This window comes from Anarhichas minor, unplaced genomic scaffold (assembly GCF_050575085.1).
Source record: "Anarhichas minor isolate MPS153535 unplaced genomic scaffold, ASM5057508v1 ptg000051l, whole genome shotgun sequence".
Taxonomy (NCBI): Eukaryota; Metazoa; Chordata; class Actinopteri; order Perciformes; family Anarhichadidae; genus Anarhichas; species Anarhichas minor.
In genome coordinates, this window is record NW_027466497.1 from 3,250,681 (window position 1) to 3,272,697 (window position 22,017).

General features: G+C 42.9%; 2 protein-coding genes across 4 annotated transcripts in view; one reads left to right on the top strand and one right to left on the bottom strand.

The window, feature by feature from the left end:
• Positions 1 to 280: 280 nt before the first annotated feature.
• Positions 281 to 4,297, bottom strand: sf3a3 (splicing factor 3a, subunit 3). The gene is made up of 17 exons (XM_076075275.1): positions 4,071 to 4,297; positions 3,920 to 3,967; positions 3,549 to 3,601; positions 3,273 to 3,378; positions 3,116 to 3,188; positions 2,878 to 2,969; positions 2,703 to 2,785; positions 2,382 to 2,520; positions 2,234 to 2,302; positions 2,071 to 2,138; positions 1,717 to 1,824; positions 1,543 to 1,612; positions 1,270 to 1,434; positions 1,004 to 1,114; positions 797 to 887; positions 637 to 692; positions 281 to 536 (listed from the first exon to the last, which is right to left on the bottom strand). Exons 1-17 carry the CDS (start codon positions 4,164 to 4,166, stop codon positions 459 to 461), a joined length of 1,506 nt encoding a protein of 501 aa, XP_075931390.1. The 5' UTR covers positions 4,167 to 4,297; the 3' UTR covers positions 281 to 458.
• A 1,235-nt stretch (positions 4,298 to 5,532) lies between these two features.
• The window catches only part of LOC142972005 (ubiquitin-conjugating enzyme E2 E2-like), a 51,276-nt gene continuing 34,791 nt past the window's right edge, over positions 5,533 to 22,017 (top strand). For 2 of the 3 annotated variants that reach the window (XR_012959429.1, XR_012959430.1), the window contains exons 1-3: positions 5,533 to 5,681; positions 8,419 to 8,616; positions 14,023 to 14,073. Coding sequence is in view for 1 of the 3 variants with exons in the window: in XM_076112756.1 (XP_075968871.1) it covers positions 8,426 to 8,616; positions 14,023 to 14,073 (242 nt within the window). In the remaining 2 variants the exon portion in view is untranslated. The remainder of the gene's footprint in view (positions 5,682 to 8,418; positions 8,617 to 14,022; positions 14,074 to 22,017) is intronic. The other variant, XM_076112756.1, reaches the window with a different exon arrangement.

A 22,017-nucleotide genomic window follows, 5' to 3' on the forward strand; every position in this document is an offset into this window, starting at 1 on the left:
GACAAAAAGGTTTTGGTATCTTATCTGAATCAATTACTCAGCGCCTTGTCATAACATCCTCCGAAAAACAAAGTGGTGGTATGCAACACCGCCTTCCGCAGTATGAAAAAGAATACAATAAACATTTATGGTGAAATATGTGATCTATGCCAGTAGAAAACCATGAAATGTTATATTTCTGTTTCACTATACGTAGCCTCTTTGGCTATATGTAGAAATCCTTTAAGAGGGAAGACTCGCCAGAACATTCAGAGTGAATAAACAGGAGATAACAAAGACAAACAGTTGTGACAAAAGTACTCCGTTTATTATAATCATCAATGGTTGCGACATTACAAAGTCTGTAAAACAACATTACTACTTACAAATAAAAAGAAACATGGGTGATAGAAAATACCGCAAATCTTAAAAGGACGCTTGTTACTCGTAGATTTATTTTCTGTGTGACTCTTGTTCTCCTACAGCAGGCCTTGTCTCTTCAGATCCTCGTAGGTCTTCTTGTTGACCACGTTGCCACTCGAGTCCTCGTACTCTTCCTGAAAAAATACACACGAGTCACAGAATGAGCATTACGATATGAAGCAGGAAGCGCCGTTTCCCCAACCAGTCGTCCTGATTCCATCCGTGTGGACTCACCTCTGTGTCTGGCTGCCACCGCTCTGATGCCTTCTGGGACTTCAGCTTTGCCCACACTGGAGTAACAAACAAACACATTATTGAAACAAACTTCCAAAACTCTTAAAAAAAAAAAAAAAAAAAAAAAGATGTTCATAACGAGCGAGACGAGGACTCTTACAAGAGACGGCGTCCTCGATCTGTGTGACGTTGGCGAAGTGAGCAGTGTTGGGGATTCCCAGGCAGCGCATACCGTGAGCATGTCTCCACTCCTGCAAAACACAAAATACACTTTTGTTGTTCTAGGATGCTGAGCGTGTTTGAAGATGCGCAGATTTCACACTCGCTCCGTAAACAACGAAGACGTAACGTAAAAAACCAAACGTACCGCAAAGTGCCTCTGGAAGGCTTTGGGTCCCCTGTAAGTGTAGTTTCCACAGATCTCACAGTTGTAGTTGATGTTCAGCCCGTGGAGTTTGTAGAGCCAGTATGGAATTGGCTACAGGGAATAAAACGGCAGTCAGAGAACAGGACACGCATCTTTATTCAAGAACCGTACACATGTGTAAGTAAACCCCCCCCCCCCCCCCGCTGAGCCAACAAAGACCCACAATAGTGTAAATGTGTTGGTTTCAAACAAACGCGTGGCCTCACCTTGCCGTCCCAGCCCAGCGGCAGGTTCTTGGGGTTGTAGATGATCTCGTTGTCCTCGTCTTCGCTCTCGCTCTCGCTGAGCTGCTCCTCATCCTCTTCCTCGCGCTCCTCTCCGGTCCTGGCCTGCTTCCTCTGGACGTTCTCGTGAGTCAGCTGCCTCTGCTCCTGTAGCCGCCAAGGACGATGGAAACGGTCACGTTTGAGCCTACAATGAGCCAGCTAACGCTTTTCTCCAGATGTCATGACTGCAACAGTCGATATATATTCACTCACCCCGAGGATCTCCACATATTCATAGACTTGAGCTTCCAGGAAGGCAATTTCCTTGTTACGCTCCGTGTCCCTGCAGAAGTGATGGATGGAATATGTTATGAATTATGAATTAATGAGCGCGATCATAAGACACTGTCGGCATTCGATTGGATTTTTTTTTTTACACCCGCTTACTTTTTAGGGCCTTTGGCTTTGGGATTCTTGGCGAACAGTGACGGGTCCAGCGACTCCAGTGATTTGCCTTTTGTGCTGAAGAGCCTCTGAGCTCTCTCCTCCAGAGTCCTGTCCAACACACACACACACACTCACAATCAATCAGCTGTCCTAACTTCATGCACAATGTGCACTAATAGGTGCATTGCACTTATAAATATCAAATGTCAGACAAAGTGAAGTAACTAAATGCTTCCACTTCTCACGACCTGAACTTTGAAGAACTTACGAGAGTCTTGCATTCAGTTATTCAAGACTTTTCAGATACATATCAGTTTATTGTCATTAGTTTCAGAATGCAAACGACATTCTCACCCTCCACATTTCAGCCCCAACGCCATGAGGGCAGACTTCAACCTGTCCAGACCCAAAGAAGCCAACTCCTGCGGAGAGGAATAAGAGAAACACATCAGTCGTATGAATGAGCAACGCTAGGAGAAAAAGATAGATCTCTGAATATGAGCACTTCATGTTTTACCTCCCAAGAAGAAAAGGCAGAGAGGTCCAGATGAGCTCCAGAATGTGTCAACGCACTGCTCGTCTCTTTCTACAGTTAAAAAAGCAAACGGGTCAGATGAGACGTACGCCCAAACCTCTAACCACCTCCACATGTGAACAGAACTTACCGGCCAGCCTGGGAAGGTCCCATTGTCCCATTTCTTTTCAAAGTCTATCAGCACTTTGCCGTAGAGCTCGTTCTGGTCCAGCAGAGGTTTGACCCGGTCTGTGTAGTCCTGCAGATACTCCAGCAGCATCTCCAAATACCTGCACAAACAACCACCACCACCACACGGGGTTAACACATATCCAACTCTACACACGTGTATGCAGCATTTATAATATATTGAAAAGGTCCATGATACGTCATTAAGTCAAGGTGGGATAATGACAGCTAGGTATGTTTTCTACTACAAGTTCTGTACAGCTGTTAAGTATGATGGACCTACTTTTTGTATTCAGCGTTCTTCCTGTCCTTGGGGATGTCAAACAGCTGGTCGAATGAAGACAGGTAAGAGATGTACTCGAGTTTCTGTCGGGAAAGAGCAAAGGAAGTGGTTCAAACAAACTGCTTTAGTTTGGAGGAAGAGCATGAAGTATGCAGACTTTAAAGGGGGTCTTTACGTCGGCTCCCTTCAGGTTGATGTACTTCAGGTAGCAGTCGTGGAGGTCGAGGTAGCGGCCGTATCCTTCCTCGTCAGAGAACTCCACCAGGTCTGCGGAAGACAAAGACAATCAGAGCAGTGTGTTAGCCATCAGTCTTTGCTGGTTTACAGGGTGGATCCCTACGCTGGTCGGCTGACCCTCCACAGAGCAAATCATCATAAGAAAGCCTGGAGTAAACGTGTGGATTTAGACTCACTCTGAGCCTCCTCGCTGGGGTTTTCTCTGGCCTTCATCAGCTCCTCAAACTCTACAGACATGGGAATGGAAATCTAAAAGAGGCAAATGAAAGCATTAATGTCAAAAGGTTTGCATGGTCTCAAATTAAGACTGTTCAGAAGTAAGAGGTTAAATACCTCATTTGGGTGCTTTCTGTGAAACTCCTTTATGTGTTTCAGTCTGTTGTAGAACTCTGCAAACTCATTCGGTCCGGAGATCGCAGCAAGTTCATCTTTTCTCATTCTGTCGATAAGAAGAAGAAATCCATGTTCAAGTTTACAGGTTAAGAGACTGTCTTTAAATGTTATGGTGAAAGTCCTGTTTCCAGGTTGATAAAAGGACGATATCAACACATCTGGATTAGAGTCAAGGTTTGGTGTCGTCACTTTAACTGGAGCAGGTTAGTCACTCACCCATCTTTGTCTTCATAGGAGTCTCTGAGATTTCCGCTCACTTCCATATACCTCTGTCAAAAGATACAGATTATTCAACATGACCGTAGAACTGACTCGGACCTGCATTACTCTCTGTTACATGGAGAAAACATCTCACCAAACTACTCTCTAATTACTGTCCAATGTAACAATACATTGTAAGTGTGCTTAATTATCGCAGTGCACAAATTAGAGATCCAAAAGTTTTTTAGTTATTCTTGTTGCCATATAGATGATATAAATTAGCTAAACGTACCTAAGGAAATGCTAACCTTCCTATCTAACTTATAGGCAACGTTAGCACGCTAAGTGTTTAACTTTAAACCAAATAAAACTCGTTTTTAACTCACATCCAACATTGCTCTTGTTCGATGGTCAGAGTTTATCTGATCCCGCAGCTGTCGGACAAAGACACAAAGAAAACACAAGTCAACTTACAGTTTATTTCCCATGTTTGCGGTATTGATTAGCAGTCGTTGCTAATGCTAGCATAGCTCTTACCGTGGACTTCTTATGCAACATTTCTTTAGTTTTAGCATCCATTAGCCTCTCTTTCTCCTCGTGATAGCGACGCTGTTGCTCTAAAATAGTCTCCATTGTTTATAAATGTGTCGTGACTTTTATTAAAGACGAAACAAATCCCTCTAACTCGTTGGAATGGAAATGTATCAGCCCCCCGCCGATTCTGCTACGTTTGTTTTTCAATGGCGCATGTCGGGAAGTTTAACGTCCGTCACTGAACTCGGCGTGGAGAAACATCAACCGCATAAAAGGTTCCGCGGTGGTGACTTGGTCCTTGAACAATAGCGTTAAGTATTTCTAAAATGTAAATTAATTAATTTACAAAATATAATATAGTACGTATAGTCAAGGAATTGCAACATTTGGAGGAGATAGTGGTCACTTAGTTATCTATATATACATAGTCACTTAAAATATGTACCTGTGGTGTTTTAAAGCTGTTCATTCCAACTTGTTTTAGATTAATTGATTAATGGGTCCTTTTCCTCCTCACAGGAGCAGGTTGCCAAGCACAGACACCACTAACAACTCCGAGTGTGGACCTTCTTCAACAGTCTATATGGTATGGACTGTAAATTATTATATATATTTATGGTATTTATAGTTATTATTATCTCGAATATAGTTTTTTTTTTATCCTGGCGCACACTTTTCAAGCAAGATGGATCTGTTCCTCTTTTTTGCACACTTCCTTTGTAGTCTACTATCATCAAAGCCTGCCATAACGCTTCAGAGAGCACACACAGTTTGCGCGGACTCGCGTGGGAGCGCGCACGGAGGCGGTCTGATTTGTCAAGCTGCGTCAAACAAAAGAAAAAGAAATCGGAACTGAAGGATTCTCTGCCTAAACATAAAATAATGAAAAGTCCAGTAGTCTGCTGGGTGCAGGATAATGTTATTCCTTTTGTGACAAAACGATTTCAAAATAATTAATAGTTTATTGTAACGTTTTTTCTTTGATGTGATTTTTATTTTATTTTCAAGGTACGGTTTGCCACTTTGTGTCCAAATTTTAGTTATTGTCTCTTCAAGAGCAATCACTGAAGAAGAGCAGTGCAAGGTTGTTGTTTGTTTGTTTTGGTAAATCTTTGCACTGTTGTTTAGTTAATTCATTTTATTATTATTCTATTTCATTGTATATATTGTATATTTTTATATTCAATATGTTTTACTCTGTTGTTTTTATTGCTTTACCTGTACCATAAATGCTGCTGTTGCGAAAAAGTGAGGATGAACCTGTTAGATTAAAGTATATTTATCAGATGCAGTCTGACTTTTTTGAAAGGTGTCACCTCACTTATGTTTCGCTTAAAAAAAAAAAAAAAAAAAAAAAAAAAGATGTGAGAACGTGCCCATTTAGGCTTTTACTTTGCCAGCTTAAACCCGGAAACGATGCGTGTAATTGCTGATAACTTGACCGTCGCGGGATTTTTTTTTTCTTTTTTTTTTTTTAGCACATTCTCTCGCAGTCAGTCAAAGCAACGGGCGGAAAGCAGCGGACAACCAGCGTTACAGATTTAAGGAATACACAGTGGACACATTATCACACCTTTCTCCTTCTGCCGCCGCGCGTCCAGCCTGCTCATAAAGGTCAGTATCCTCCTCTAAACGCTCAACTCTGCAGACGGAATAAAGGGTTATTATGGTGTCTTGTGGAGGGAGGGGGCGGCTGTGGTCGGGGGGTAAGAGAGAGAGAGAGAGAGAGAGAGAGAGAGAGGGGGGGGGGGGGGGATTCATTCCGTCTATTGTGCAGGCAGATTTGGGCAGCGGTCAGCTCGAGCCCCGATCTTGGATCGGGTTTTGTATTAATCGGATGGAGCGTGCTTGTTGGTCTTCTTCTACCTCCATCGAGACGTCTCCTAACGAGGCTGTCTTTGCTGCTCACTCCTCGGGGGCTCCTGCAACATGAGCCCGGTAGAAACGTGCCTTCCTCTGCGTGAATGGAGAGAACGTCTCTCTGCACGGAACTCCGTGCAAAATATCAACCATCTAAAACCTGCTCCCCTGTAACCGGGCGTATGGACTCCATGGGGGATGCCGTAAAAGACAGTTTTTTTTTAAATCGTTAACAGCCACTGTTTTATTCGGTGTACACCCATTGCACCAAACAGCACGAGCAATATAAATTAAACTTCTGTAATAGGTAGTCCCGAAACCCTTTCCAACTGAAATATGTTGGCTTTACAGTGAGAACCAAATGTCAAAGTTTAAATGTTTTTAAATAAAGAACTGGTTTGTTTAGGGTACTACAACATATTTTAATTTAAATAAGGTTTAAAGCAAAATAATCAATTTTTTGTCTTTTAAAATGAGGGGACTGAATGTATTGGGACTGTCGGTTCTCTCTGGGGTGTGATTATTATTGTTTTGTTTTTTGTAGGCCTGCTCAATAACACACACCTTGGTTGATAGTTATGGTTGAGGTGTTTTGACAGTTTCACACCTGAAGGGGAAACAACAACAGCAACAAACATCTGCCCAATAGATGTGCTGCTTTGTCTGCAACTTTTCCTCTCAGTGTGTTTTGTCCTCACCTGACATCTTCCACATTATAACAACAGCTCATCCTGAGAGGATCCAATTCACCAGAGCATGTAAACGTTATCACCTTTTAAATGACGCCCCTCCGTATCACCCTAACCCGTATAATCCCCCAATTATCTCCCATATCGGCTCACCACCAAATGCAGTTAATTGCATCAGATAGCCCGTGTGTGTGCAGTGGCTGTTTGTCAAATGTCAGACGCGGAGTCGGCCTGCCAAAGCTCGCTGTCGTCTTTATTGAACAATCTGTCCTTACTTCTGTCCAATTTGATATTCATTTCGGCTCAACGGCACGCAGCGGAGACGCAGCCGTTCATCTCGTATCATACATCTTTCATGGCAGACGTGGGAATGTAAATAGAGGCGTTCACCTTGACGTTCACACACACACACGCAGAGTGGTGGAGGATTCAGTGAACATGACCTTGTAGGTGTCTTTTTATTATTGAGACTCGAGGCTTGTGACCAGCGGACGTTCAACTCGACTGATTCTGGATGAGTGGTGAAAGACCTGTGGTCTGTAAATGTACTTCTTTACCCTCTGTAGCTAAAAGCATACCTCTGTAGGCGGGTACAAGATTACCCTCTCATGCTTATAATAGTAAACTAATAATCCAGGCAGTGTTGAAATTAGTGCCACTATTAAAAAGATGCACTTTTCTCAAATAAGCGTTTTGCTGAGAGCCGTTGAGAGGCACTTGAGATCCTCCCAATCTTGCATATAGCATTTTAAATATTACATTCTAATTGAGCTTTAAGATATTTAACTTTAATATTGACACATTTGCTCTCCCAAAAGAAAAAACAGCAACATATAAGTCAGTCTCTCCAAAGCAAGATGTTCTTTTAGAAACGGTGCAATTATTCTCTGCAGAGTCAACTTCTTTAACAATTGCAAGGCTCGCATTGAACAAACCTCTTCTCATTAACACAGAACTAATGCACCTCAGTGCATTTAACACAACGTGTGATGGCTCCATCTTCTCAAGGGGGAGACTTGTCTGCTTTCTCTCGGCTTTCCAAAGTGAACTGAATATCTTTGGTGGTCGAACAAACCAAGCAAAAGGAAGTCGGGATCGACATATTTCACACTTGTGATCAATTAATCAAGAAAATAAGCAGCTTGATAACAATAATCATTAGTTGCAGTTCAGTTTTAATTAATGACTTTTCCTCATTCATAAAGAAACTCAACACTATCTAAATATGATGAGATAAGTCTAAGATATGTGCACGATATTACCGACAAACTACACTACTGACTCAGCGATAAACCCTGAATATGATATGGTAATAAAAAGTTGATGGACAGAAAGTTTGCTAACACTTTCTATGACGCCCATGTTTATAATGCATCATAAACATACTTATAATGCATACTCTTTACTTAAAGCACCCATTAGTGTCATTTATAATCACATAATGCATTATATTAGTGATTATAATGCATTAAATGTATCACGACCATGGTCATTATAATACACTCATCCTTGAGTCAGTGAGTGGATTATTATGATACTTGACCTTATGTCAATATAAAATGCCTTATAATATGTTGTTATTGTTATGAAGCATTATGCATATGTATGAGTGCCTATAAATATACGGCGCTTTAAGCTAATTCTAAGGCATCTGAATGTTTGTACTGCATTATAGAAATGGGCAGTTGTTCAGACGGGTCATTTGAAGTTGTTACTGGTAAATCGTGATGAGCATTTTTAAATGCATGCTGTCTTTGTGGCTTCGGTATCCATAACTCTGCATATGTGTTTGTGTGTGTCAGTGTCAGCATGTCCAGTGAGGTGCAGCCGAGGCCGGACGACAGCCCCAACACCAGTGGGGGAAGCTCGGACGCCGAGCAGAGGGAGGCGGCTCCACCGGAGCAGCCGGGCCCCGAGCAGCGGGACCAGACCCAGCCCAAGAAGAAGGAGGCCAAAATCTCCAGCAAGACCGCCGCCAAGCTCTCCACCAGCGCCAAGAGGTAGACGTGCCGCTCTTTCTTCTACGTTACGTTACTGGGTTTCCCCTGAGAAGCAGTGCAGGCTGTCACCTTCTGTGGACAATTAGTTGATCCACAGAAAGTTAACAATTCAATCGGGATGAATGGTTTGAGTCGTTAATCAGGCTGAAGTAGAGACGGTTCTCCGGTTCATGTGAGGATGTGCTGCTTCTCTTTGTGTTGAATTCTTTGTGTGTTGGTTGGACCAAAACAAAAGATTTGAAAGTGTCACCTTGGGCTCTGTGAAATCAATCCCCTTTGTCCCCTTGATTTAAAAAGCTAATGAAGAAATCAATCGATAATGAAAATAGTCATTAGTTACTATGCTAATGACACGGTTTTCTTTGTCCGCTCAGCCGCCGACTCGTATTTAATTCTCCCAAACAAACGAGTGGACGTAAACGCATCACTTCCAGACACCTGTGCCACTTAGTCGCAGCGAGGAAATCTTTGTTTTTTTGTTTAATGAACGTCTTGTTGTCCAGTCATAGTATTAGTTACGACTACAGCGAAGGAACACAGTTCTATATGTGTCCTCTTTGAGCTATTATAAGAGAGCACTGAGCACAAGGTTTAAATAGATTATGATTATGATACAATCTGCTCCATTATGTGTTAATGGCTGTCTGGTGATCACCTGTACTGTAAAGCGCCCGGTCGCACCATAACGTGACATTAACGTGTCTCTGTGACGGAGGTGTTGCTGGACGTTTGGCGGTGTGCTGTTTACTTGTGCTCTCGGTTGCTTACTCGACAGTAATTTAAAGGGATTTCATTTCATCGTTAAAATATGGGGGAATGAACAAAGGTTTTCAGACATTCATATTCATGTTGCGCTCAGTTGTTCACTCATAAAGGGACAGAAATAGTCGTGTAAAGAATGGGGGGGAGAGAAAAGGAGAGAAATTGAAACCCGTGGCTCCTTTTTCTCCTCCACACAGCTGACGAATCATGATTGAGAAAAGTGTTAATTAACTCATAAAAGGCAGGTTGAGACACAATAATCATTCAAACAGAAATAACTGCGCACACACAATCTTTCCCTCACAGGCATACAAGTATACACGATTGTTCTTTGTCTGTATTGAGATCACGATCACACAGGGGCATAAAATGAGAGAATGAATGAATCCGTGGCCCCCAGTGCATGCTGGGACGGTTCTTAACACACCTACCTCGTGCAACCACATGGTTTCAACTCATTCTGCCCTTTTTTTCAAAATAAGAGCGCTAAATTAGGATTGTCGGATTATCAGCTACGGAAACCTGACAGTGCCCCTGAGCGGGCAGGTTTTCACTCGCTGTTTGACCATCAAACGAGCACTTTGGTTGAAGCATGGTGATGTCTGAAGGGTCACACGTGAAAGAAAAATGAGTGCCTTCACGCCACAGTATAATTTCAGTGGCATGAAACTAAATCGAAACCATCTACTCGCTTTGGCCAGCGTGTAGCCAAGTCTGTCCACTGATCTATTTCTATGAAATCCTCTGCATTGTGCTCTCGTAACGAAGAACAAAAACCCTGCGTCCACAGGAGACTGTTTGAAATAAATACAGAGGTGACTTCTTATCACCAGAGTTGGCTACAACATAAAAAATAAGGACCTTGAGGGTAACCATTTTATAGGAAGGTTGACAGGCACGGTGTTATTTAGTTGCTTTTCAGCGCTCGCTCCTGTAATAAATCATCGGCTGCTCCACACAGAAGCCAAAGCCGGTTGTTTTCCATCATAAAAACTAGGCTCCGACGATATTGACTTATTTGCATGTGTCGAGGCATGCAGAATGTAATAGTTTAGCGCTTGCGGTGTCTCGAGGGATTATCAAATGCAATGAGCTGTGGAGCATTGCAGAAAAGGAGTGTTTTGGTTAAAGAGGCAATGCACAAGCATGAGGAACTCTCGGTATAATCAGTGCTCCCCCCCCCCGTCGGATTCCACCGGCCTCTTTCATTGCACCACTCTCCATAACAGGTCCCCAGCTTCTGCCGTCAAATGTGCCACCTCAGGAAATACTGCAGATAAAATTACACAGCACGCACTCGGGCTGAGAATGATTCCATAACCGTGGAGATTGTATTACAGGCTCCTTTGCAAATATATGTCTTTTTTCCCCCACTCCTTCCCCAAGTCATTTCCTCACAGAGGAGAGTTTAAAGAAAAATCCTCCCCCCCCCCCCTGGATACTCTTAGTTTTGTGTTATGTATCATCAACCAGCCTATGAAGTGCACTCCATTCCAGGAGTTCTTTTATGTTGTGTTATTGGCATTCTTGTACTTACAGTCCTTTAGCTGGCCTTGTATTCTGCAGTTACTGTTTTTTTTCCCCAGAATACTAACAAAAGCAGGAACAACAGCAGATTGTACCAACAGTTGTGGGTTTTTTTGTACACAAGATGACATATATTTAAAACACAATATACCCAGTGAACCATCATGCCAGTGTCATCTCAAAATAGGGAACCAGTAGGTGAAATTAGAGTGTGCACCTCTGTGTCTGTCCACGGCTTGTCTCACATTCTGCTGCAGGTAACTGCTTAATATTAATTATACAGTTTAATCATCACAGTGTGAAATAAATCACAATCGTTATTGGGGCAATTTTCAGTGAAAAATGTGCAGTCGGGACATCTGCATTTATCTTTTCTATTCGCCGATCCCTGATAATGTTACATTGTGAACGACAAATCAGTTGAAATTGACAGGAGAGCTCGTTAACGATAGCAGCGCCGCTAACGAACTCAGGTTCCGTTCAGTTACATTGTGATGCGTTCAGGCTCTGTTCAGTGAAAAATGAGTATTGGGGCGAAGGTAGATTAAAACATCATCATGATGTGTTCAAATGTATTGTCGTAAAAAATGTAGTGTCGGTGAGAAACTTGAATAAATCCAGTTTGAAGGGGATGTTTTCACAACAACATAAATAGATATTAGAGAGGGAACTACAACCTGTTTACACTAGCTCTAAGCAGCTTATAATACATCATTAAAACTACTAATGATGTGTTTGTTTTTATCAGTAAAAATACCATCTTTTATTTCATAATCCTTTGAATTATGTTTTTATGCCAAAAAAACAACCTATAAATGACTCTAACAAAGTAAAAGGATAACATTTAGAATGTTTGATGGTTGACACTCACTGCAGAGTGTTTGAAATGATGTTTTCCTTGTTGCTGATCCGATCCGTGACTCAAATCCGTGATTTGATCCGAACCGTGAGATGTATGATCCGTTGCACCCCCCCTAATGGCTGCATGCTCAAGGACCTCTCTTGTTTGCAGTGATTCACACTCTGCCGTCGACTGCCTTGTGACTCCTCCCTCACTACAGCTTGTTGAGTTTCATTTGTGTGTCTTTTTTTTTGTCACTCGTTTTTGAGTGAAGTGCGTTTTCTGACACCTTGCAGCCCCGTTAGTGTCTAGACGGAGGGTTAGCCAATTGTAGGTTGTCCTCATTCAATCACACCGCCATACACTGTTTGCTGCAGACACACCTGGCAGAGCTCTGCTCTCCACTGAGTGCACCTTTCTAGAAAATGTAACCGGCGTCGACACTTTTGTCTTGATAATTACTCGTGATTGACAGAAAAATAAACGGTGCAGCACGTCCGCACACGTCATTATCCCTAATCGCCTCCGATTCCTCCATTCTGCACATTGCATGCAGTAGATGTTCTCTTCAGTGTGCAATAAAGTAGCATTTTAGGACGCTTGACAACGGACTCTTCTCAAGCAGCAAAATGGTTGGAGTGCAATGTAAATGAGCCCCAAATTGCTCTGCAGTGTGACTGTTGCACATCCATTCATTGCCGTGTCGATGCTGAAACAATACATCATGTCAACATCGACAGCTTGTCTTTCCCTCTCTCTCTCTCTCTCTCTCTCTCTCTCTCTCTCTCTCTCTCTCTCTCTCGCAATAGCAGATTATTTGTTACGTCCCGGCCAACAAACAGCTGAGTGAAGAGACGGCACGATCGATAAGAGTACTCAATTATTTTAGTCTTTTTGTTTTAAAAGCGTTCCCTGAGCATTTTCAGTTACAGCAGTAGAGTAAGAACGTGAAAACAAGTTGGAAGGGGAGTGAAAAAGGAAAAAACAAAAAAAAAAAAATGTTTTTGTTTCTCAATGCAGAACAGCTCGCGTCCTTGGGAGTTCAAACTTGAGTCCAGACTTATCAGACTGTGAGGACGCAGTACACTTTACGTACCCTTCATCACACGGACACCATCAGCTCAGCCTCAATCTGATACTCTACAGGTTTGGCTCGGCTCAAGTATACGCTGCAATAGTTTTCACTCTTCAATCTTAAATTGGCAAGTAATTCCTGCTGAATCTAATTGGCTCCTCCACACAGCGCTTTCGCATCCGGCGCGTGGAAGTCGGCAGAATGTGCCGACTGCGATTAACCCAAACATGTCTGCTTCCGCTGTCGGTGTTAATGTGTTGAGTTGAACTCTGCCACTGTGGTAATGGGGGCGCCGCTTGGGAGGGCAACTAATAAATCAGTGGCCGGATTGAGCTACGCTCTCTGGAATATCATGAAATTTGAATTAAGAATTTTCCAAAGAGGGGCATTTTTGGGAATAGGAAATTTGCTTACAGTCCATGGAAAGTTGTGGAAAAAGCATGGCAATACCAGGGTTCCTACGCGGTATGGAATTTTGAAATGGAAAATATGTAGGAACCCTGAATGTAGAATCATCAACCACCGTGATGAAGCTGGTTTGAAACATGCCGAGTTGCTCCATCATCAGTCTGTAAATGAGGCCGAGGTGGCACTCTTCCGCATGGAGAGGATAACGGCATCATTTATAGCTGACTGAGCGGTTATGAAGTTCAACACGCAGCTACTGGATCCTTGTAGGCAAATCACTAACATAGTTTTGTAATGAATACTTAACCAGGGAGAAATATGACCTCTCTCCGGTCTATTCATTAAAACCTTCTTTTTTTTTTAATGTGCCCAGTGTGGAAATGCTCCCTGAGAGCAGGAGGGCTGAGACAGGACCGTGATCGGCAGCCAGATTAATTATGTGGTGTGATTCATTTATCCGACATTTTTTTACATCGATATCAATTCATTCCTGTGCCTGTTTTTTTAAATTTATTGTTTTTAAAGGCAAATATTCAGCCGTGCATCCCCGTGTTGATCTGGCGTGACAGGAATCATTCTTGTGTTCAATCGCAGCGCTCAGGAGCTCATTAGAAAATCAATGAGGTATCCGGTGTATACACTTACAGATTGATTGTACATGCAGGATTTATATAACTGTGTTTTGTGTGTGTGTGTGTGTGTGTGTGTGTGTGTGTGTGTGTGTGTGTGTGTGTGTGTGTGTGTGTTTGGCACTATGAATATGAATAATACACAGATCTTCCTCTCATTTCAGAATCCAGAAAGAGCTAGCAGAGATAACCTTGGACCCACCGCCAAATTGCAGGTAGGAGCTTGTTGACTGTGTGTTTTTTAAAAGAGCTATTTGCTCCGACACCTGAGGCACTGTTGTGTGTGTGTGTGTGTGCGTGTGTGTGTGTGCGTGTGTGTGTTATGAGCCTGTGGGGGCTGTGCGACTGGATCGTGCCAACCCACTGAGTCACATGAATAGCATAGGTAGATTATTGTGCCGTATTTGCACCCTTGTTTGCTCAGGCCGAAGTGTAATGAATGGCCCTTGTAAGCCGTCTGAGGCATCTGACCCGCGGGTAATAAATTAATATCCGCGCCTTTTTGACCTGATTGGCAGTGTTTGCCATTAGGATCACTGTAGCGGCAGCGTTGTGTTTGCTCACACTCCCAACTGGGTGGGAAAGGCACTCCGCTGGGGCTCGACTGGTTTATGTTCCTCGGAGCGTGGTGAAAGACAGACGTACACTCCTGCCAATCAAGATCTGAGTGAGAGCTTTCATTGTGTGGTTTTCTTTCGTTGAGTAAGCGTTTGGTATTCTTCTCAAATCGGAGGACTTTTGGGAGCAGTGTTGAGAGGGCGAGGGGAAGGTGGAGGTGACTGTGCGCAGCGCAGGCAGCAAGTCTCTGAAGTCCAGGCATTTCCTGCTGAGAAAGCAGGGAAGCTCATTGATGCTGCGTGGACGCTCTCAGCCCTGTAGGCAGAGAAATGTTGGCCACAGCTGGGTTCAGTCACGGCGAATGTTTTTTACCCAATGCAAAACTCTGCTGGTTTAAACCTCAAAGAGTAAATCTCAGTGAAACTGGTGGAGACATACACCATCTTACCTTTTTAGGCTTTTTATAGTAAATAGAGATGCACCGATCGATAGGCTGCAGATTGAAACTGGCAGATTTTCAGCTGATCGGACATGACCGGTGACCGTCAGGTCAGTCTCATGTTCCCGTTTTTTAAAACAAGCCGGGGTGGGACAACCTTAAACATTCAAAACAACTAACTTAATCAGATACGTGTTGAAGTGAGCCAGCAGCTAAAGTTAACACAACATAATTGGGATTTTTTTTTACTTCTGGACGTTGAAATAGTTTTTCAGGACAGTAGTGAAAAAAAGTTTGGAGCCTTGCCGTCAATTATAGTTCTTACAAAGACGATCATTTTCAGCTAAAATTGTAATTGGCAGCTCACACTTTTACAAATGCGGGATTGGCCAAGAAAACTGCAATCGGTGTATCTCTAATGATGAATCCACCGGTGGAGATTTTGGCGGTACTATTTCCCCTGCGGCAGCTATTCTCTCATGATCTTGTGATCTTTCGACACCTGCCTTGCAGGGTAACTTGATTTGGGCAGAGTGGCGGAGGAGAGTTAAAGTTATGAATACAGAGCAGGAGGAAGCATCTCAACCAACCCAGACATGACCAGACATTTGCACGCTGTAGTTCATTGTGACAGCGTTTTGTACTGAAATGAAAGACGAATAAATCCTGCAGAAAGAGTCTTTTTTTTCTTGTGAGACCTTACAAACTGTTCTGAGCTGCTGTGATGAACAATGACTCCGGTCAATGCTGCACTTGTTGTCCTCTGAGCTGAGGCAGAATTTAGATTCCTTAAGCACTTCTGCAGCTGTTCATCTAATGACTTTATCTGAGCATGGATCTGTCTATCTCCTAAGACAATATTATGTATTAGGATTGCTGTGCACTAAATAATTAGTTGGTTTGCCTTTAATGAATGTAACCGAGTGGAAAGACAGATTTATTTTTTATGAATAAACTGTATTTAAGGTGTCTCAGTCACACCTGGTAGTCAGCCGATCTGCTTAATTAGGTCGGTATCAGCGCCGAAACCAATCCAGCGGATTGCATCAGCGCTTCTCTAGATTTACTGACTCCTGTCGCTTTAAGGTCACCGTTAATAACTTTGTCCATGCAGTGTTTCAAAAGAACTTCCTAACAACGAGTGCAGAAAATGCTCATGAGAAAACTATATAATCAGTGCAGTAAAGGCCTATCACCACCTTCACATTAACATGCATCTGTTGAGAAACACGTCCAGGAATCGATGCGGATCGGAAGTAGTTTTTGCATAAGATTACATTGAGCCTTCTTGAAAACTGTTTTTGTCAGACTGCTGGATTTGGGAAAGTATACACCACAGGTATTGGATCGATATTCATGTTGCCAAATGCCCTGAGTTGAAGTATCAGAATGTGGAGTTTTTAATACTGTAAGTCTACCTGAAGGTCTCTAATCAACAGTCATTAGCCTCCAGTAGCCAATCAGATTTCTGTTCTGCTCTGCCTCTTTAACAAGTACATCACCGAGTTCATGAAGAATTATTCCACCTGCACGGTGTGAAATGGACTCGGGGGGTGATTGCAACACTATTGTACTTATATTATACTATTTTTGGGAAGACTGTAAGAATGAACCCCCTCTTTCTTTGCATGGATTATTTCAACTGCTGTAATTTGTGACACAATGCTGCTGCTGTTCAGCATGGCTCGCTATGTTAACTCATCAGAAGGATGAAACGTCTTCGAAAGCATCTTCCCATTGAGAAGTTTGTATCTGCAGACGGCTTCATAAATACACAACAGAACAATTGATGCACCGCCGCAGTGTATTCTAGCAGGCGAGGAATGACAGAAAACCTGTTTTTATGAAGGCCCTATCTGTCACAGTCGGAGGAATCTTCTCGACAAATCGCGAGATCTGTTTGCTGGCTCTCCGATCTCAAAGACGAGGCTAATCTGGCTGAAGCGGGGGCCATTATGTTTCCTGACAAAGGGCCAAACGGCAGAACGGGGGGAAAAGAAATTTCACGGGCCGGCGTTTGTATAGAAAATGACATTTTTGTGTAAAGGGAGGCTTCCTTGAAGAATGTCCCAGCTGAAAAGAGCCCTCATGACGAATGGATTGAGCTCGGCTGCAGTGGGGAGCCCTCAGTCGTATGTGAGAAATTAGGCTCAGGCTGCTCGAGCGTGTTTCAGCGAGAGGCAGAGATACGAGCCAGCGGAGGCGCGGTCGCTTCTTGAAATGTAGATTTCTGTATTCATATGCCCCTTGGGGTATTTGCCTCACACTAACGGCTCCCGATTCCCCCACAAGGCTGTCGCATCCCCGGTGTTTGATTGACCACAACAATCCCGATTCAGGCTGCTCTTTTGTACGATAAGCGAAGCACATTGTGAAAAAAAAAAAAAAACTTCTGCCGTGATAAATTCCCTTAAATTCCGCACTGTACCTCCTCGCGCACGGTGTCTGTTGGAACAAAAGGCTCCGCGTCTCCCCCAGTCCTTTCTTCACCTACTAATTGATCTGACAGTGTTTAAAGAGGCCGCGGTCGTGCGGAGAGACATCAGATGTGAGGGGTTGTGAACGGACGCTGTGATGCAGCTCATTACCCCACAGCCTTCAGCTCGTCGCCCGCCAGAATAAAGCACAGCTCGTGATCACAGCCGCTCCTACAAACATCCTCTCTGACTCAGTTTGTGCGTTGCTTTCAGCAGGAGAAGGAATGGTATACTGTAATTCCTCTTGGGATTTGAAAACACAAAACACCTTTAACTTGTACTAAGACATCATGCCTTTGTTTGGAGATCATTTGGCTTCACTTTAAAAGGACTTAGATTTTGTTTTGGAGTGAGGAAATATTTTTCATCATGCTTTTTAATCATCTTTGTCACCCTGCCAGAGAGTAATTAATTGAATGTGACAAGCACACTGGAAGGGTATGTAAATAGCCCCCACACCAGACACATTGTATTAGCCCGGTGCTTGGTCGGCCTTCCTGGCTGTGTGTGTGCGTGTGTGTGCGTGTGTGTGTTCCCCATAATTACCATATCCTTTCATGATGGCCCTGGCAGCGTTTTGATAAGAATCCCGCCATCGGCTGAGGGGAAACAATGCGTGGATTCCAAGGGGGAATTGTCCTCTCTCTCTCTCTCTCTCTCTCTCTCTCTCTCTCTGTCTCTCCCTGTCTCTGTCCTTCTTAATCCCAGCAAGACTTTGTGTGTTCCAGAGGAATATCAGTGAAGATCTTTAGAAATGAAAGCAATAAAGCAGAAGAAAGTGTTGCTGCAGAATGGCATTGAATGAGAGAAATGTAAGTTGATCCGTGACTATCAGGTTGTAGATATATGATCGACTCAAACACAACTCGGATGTTATTGTCTGCCGTGAAGCGCTGGTTCACTTTCTCAAAGTACGATAAGGCAAAAAAAAAGAATTGTCAATTATTTGTCATTTAGATTGATGCAAATAAACTCTCTTTGATTATAGATTAGTGTGTTCATAAGACGCTGACCCGTCTGCCTGGTGTGTTAGGACCTTAAGAGTTTCATCATTCTGCTGTTCAGTGTCGACTTTAAGCGTATTCATGGTCTCAATGTTGTTTAGGAGACGAGGATACGATTCTACAGGACCAACAATCTCAGTTATTACCAGAGCTGCACAACTAAGCGCATTGAAATAGGCCTGCAACTAGTGATCATAATCGAGTAATCTGCCAATTATTTTCTCAGTTAATTGATTAATCGTTCGGTGTAATTAAAGACCCATTTGGTCTATAAATCGTCAGAACACAGAGAAAAATGTCACAGTAACTTAGAGCCCCATGTGACGTCGTCATATGTCCAAAATATAATATCAATATTTTTTTGTTTTTGCTCGAAAAATGACTTTCACTGATTAACTTTTTGACTAATTGATTAAGCAGCTAATCGTTGAAATTGCACATTTTCTAACATCATGGATATTGATACATTTTTATGAAGAAAACAAACAAACAGCCCTGCGGGAAATGGCATATTTAATGAGTGTGAAAGTTGTTTGGGCAGTCAACAACTTATTTAAATAAATTGCAAACAGGGCAAGATGTTTCTGGGTGGCTTACCACTTCTGGTAAAGCTTTTCCTGGAGGAACGCCTGCCGTGCATGCACGGTGCGATTAGCAGCCGGGCTGAACAGTCAACAAGTAGTCCCGCTGAGGAGCACTTGTTGCTTTCTTGAGCTCAGGGTGCTGATTGAAACTGCCTCGTATCGGCTGCAGTGTTCGCTGTACTGAAAGGAGCTCGGAGGTGACGCAGACTGGCGGTGCGGCATGTCAATAAGGGCCCACCAGCTAAGTTTGGCCCCATTTCTCCCCTCACGGGTTAATCCTTGTGTGCAAGAAACAAAGAGCTGCATTGTTTTCTGTGACCAACCAGTGACATCAGTGATGTTACTACAAACATGCAACATGCAAGTCAAATGTCAGTCACCACAATGTGTAAATTCATGCAAGAAAAAAGGAGCTGTGTTTAACCGAACATGTTTGCATCCATTACATGAACGTTAGTCATGTAGTGGACGCAAGAAACGAATCAATTTGTGTCCTTAAATCCCTGATGGTTGTTATTTTGTGTGAGCATATTTAAATTGAACCCGTTTTGTATGAAAAAAAAAAAAAAAATCATTATTAATTTTTGTCCAAAAGTCCCATCTGGTCATTGCAGCAAAGTGCTGGAGATCCTCTGTTTTGCTGGCGCTGGTCTGGCCAGCTGGAGGGTGGAGAGCAGTTTGACTCTCAGTCAAGGTTTCTGTATTGCTGCTATCTTTTCTTTACCATGAATACTTTTGTTGTAATCAAATGGCAGAAAAGAAGTTTTGTTGGTGCTGGTGAGTGTTCCTAGCAGGGACTCTGCTCATAACGCCCTCATAACTTTATGTGTTGTGAGAAGTCGGTTCGTCTCTTAGCAGCTGTTAACAGTTATAGACTCTTTTTACAGTTTGTAAACAGTAATGACGTACGTGCAATAGCTTGTCAAGCTATACACCAACGAGAAATTGCGAGCATGAAAGTCATCGGATGCTTCCAACTACGTTATCTGTGGTCATGTACAGAACGTCAATACCGTGACATAGAAATGGGCCTGTGGAACTTTAGTCCGTTGGAACATCGGCTCTGACGATCAAAGTCAATAACAGGAGTCCTACATCAGTTTCATATATAACTATTTCTAGTCTGCTCCAGTGTTTAATTCTGCCACAAGACACAATTCAAAGATGTCAGTAAAATGGACGATATGAATTACATTCTCTTCACTTTGCCCTCAGGAGCCTCTCAGTGATTGACAGAGGAAAAATTAGTGCAGGGTGTTATTGACTCCTGAGCTGTGCTGCCTGTCGGCTTCTTCCCAGCCATAATAAATATGAAATAAATATAAATGGAGCTTTGACAGAGATGATAAATCCAAAAGCCAACAAAGCCTACGTGTCAGAACCAATGGAAAACCATTTCATCCGCGGACTGTGTGAGACATCTTCGACCAAACACCATTCAAGGTTGTTGTTTTTTTAAAGCGGGGACTTTATGGATTAAGGGGCATTGTTAGCCGCTTCTGAGACTTAAATCTGCAGTTTAGAATCACTTATAACTGGATGTAATGCAAGAACATATTACCCGTCATAAAACATTTTTAAATCTGACACTACGGATGCACCGATCCAATCTTTTCTCCCTGGATACCGATTCCAATACACAAAATCAGGGCATCTGTCAATACCAAATGCCGTTACAAAAACCAGTTCTCTTTATTCCCAAAATGTACAATCAAAGCAAACTTCTGCGTGTGAAACAGATGAGAATCATTTGTCTTAGGTAGTAATGTGATGCTGTAACTGGAGACATTCATACATCAACAACATCCTTGTGCTTCATTACAATGCATCTGCTTCATCACGGCAGACACGCCATCATGTCCGACTTGTCTAGCGCGCACAGCGTTACGATTCCTGGTGCTGTGTCCAGATACAGCAGCTGTGATGAGTCACTGTCCTCGGTGTGTCCGCGGCACAGCTGAGGCGAAGGACGGTGTTTGTTTTCATTACTCTGAATCTCTTTTTCCCAATTTTTTATTTTTTATTTTTTAAACTTAAAATGACCTGCCACAATAGCCGTGTTTCCATTCACGTATTTTTATGCACAATTTGAAGTATTGCTTTAGAAAAACTGTACGAAAATGGCAAAAACTCAATTGCGACCAAAACGTTTGTAAGCTCGCTCGAGATGCTTTTTGCCAAAAACGAGTTGATGCCTTTGCTGAGGAAATTCTGACGTATTGATCAGCTGTCTGCGTCTTCTTTGATATTTCCATAACATGGCCAATGTCAGCTAACATGAAAGAGCAGCAAATTCCTGAAGAGGGTTAGATAGCCGAGCCGACATGTTTTTATTTCGGTTCGCAGCCTCTACTTCTTCTAATTAACTGGCGATTTACAGCCATGCGTAGCCTATAGCGCCAGCTTCTGACCAAACTACGCCGTAGCTGAGTTTATTCGCTTAAATTGAATGGAAACACGGGTGTTTGTAGCTCGTTTGTAGTGTTTTTGATCTGTAGCAGCTAAACATTTGCAAGCCAGCTTTTGACCTGAGGGCCGGAGTGCTACAGCAGCTGCCTGTTTTCTTGTGTTGCAGTGCATCATTCAATGTATTTTAATATTGGACACAATATTAACAAATGTCTGAGAGGCTTTCTTTTTTGTCGATTACTCCTAATCATTTAATGAGGAAACCATTAAACCCCTTTTTTTATAAGGAACACAACAGCAGAAAATAGTCGTGCCGAGTTCAGTCAACAAAACAAGCTCGTAAGAAGACGTGCCAATATTTAGCTATGAATGCTTTGCCAGATATTTGAGAGAACTGCAGCTTCTTATCTGTGGTCCGCTCACTTTCCTCTGGAATGTTTGGGGTGAGGTGGAGGCGGTTGTGTGAAGCGGTCTAGCTCGTAGTTCAGGTCTGCAGTCCAGCCCTGCAGCATCCCGGGGCGAGCTTCTGCAGCTGTAGTGGTCCTGACAGATAAATAAGAGGAGGTCCAGTTTGTTATTAGGAAACGTCCCGCGGTGAAACAGCCGGCTAGTGGGCCTGCCAGCTGTTCAGGCAGCTACTCACTGCTCAGACTGAAAGCTTCATTTGCTCATACACGGACGCGGAGGG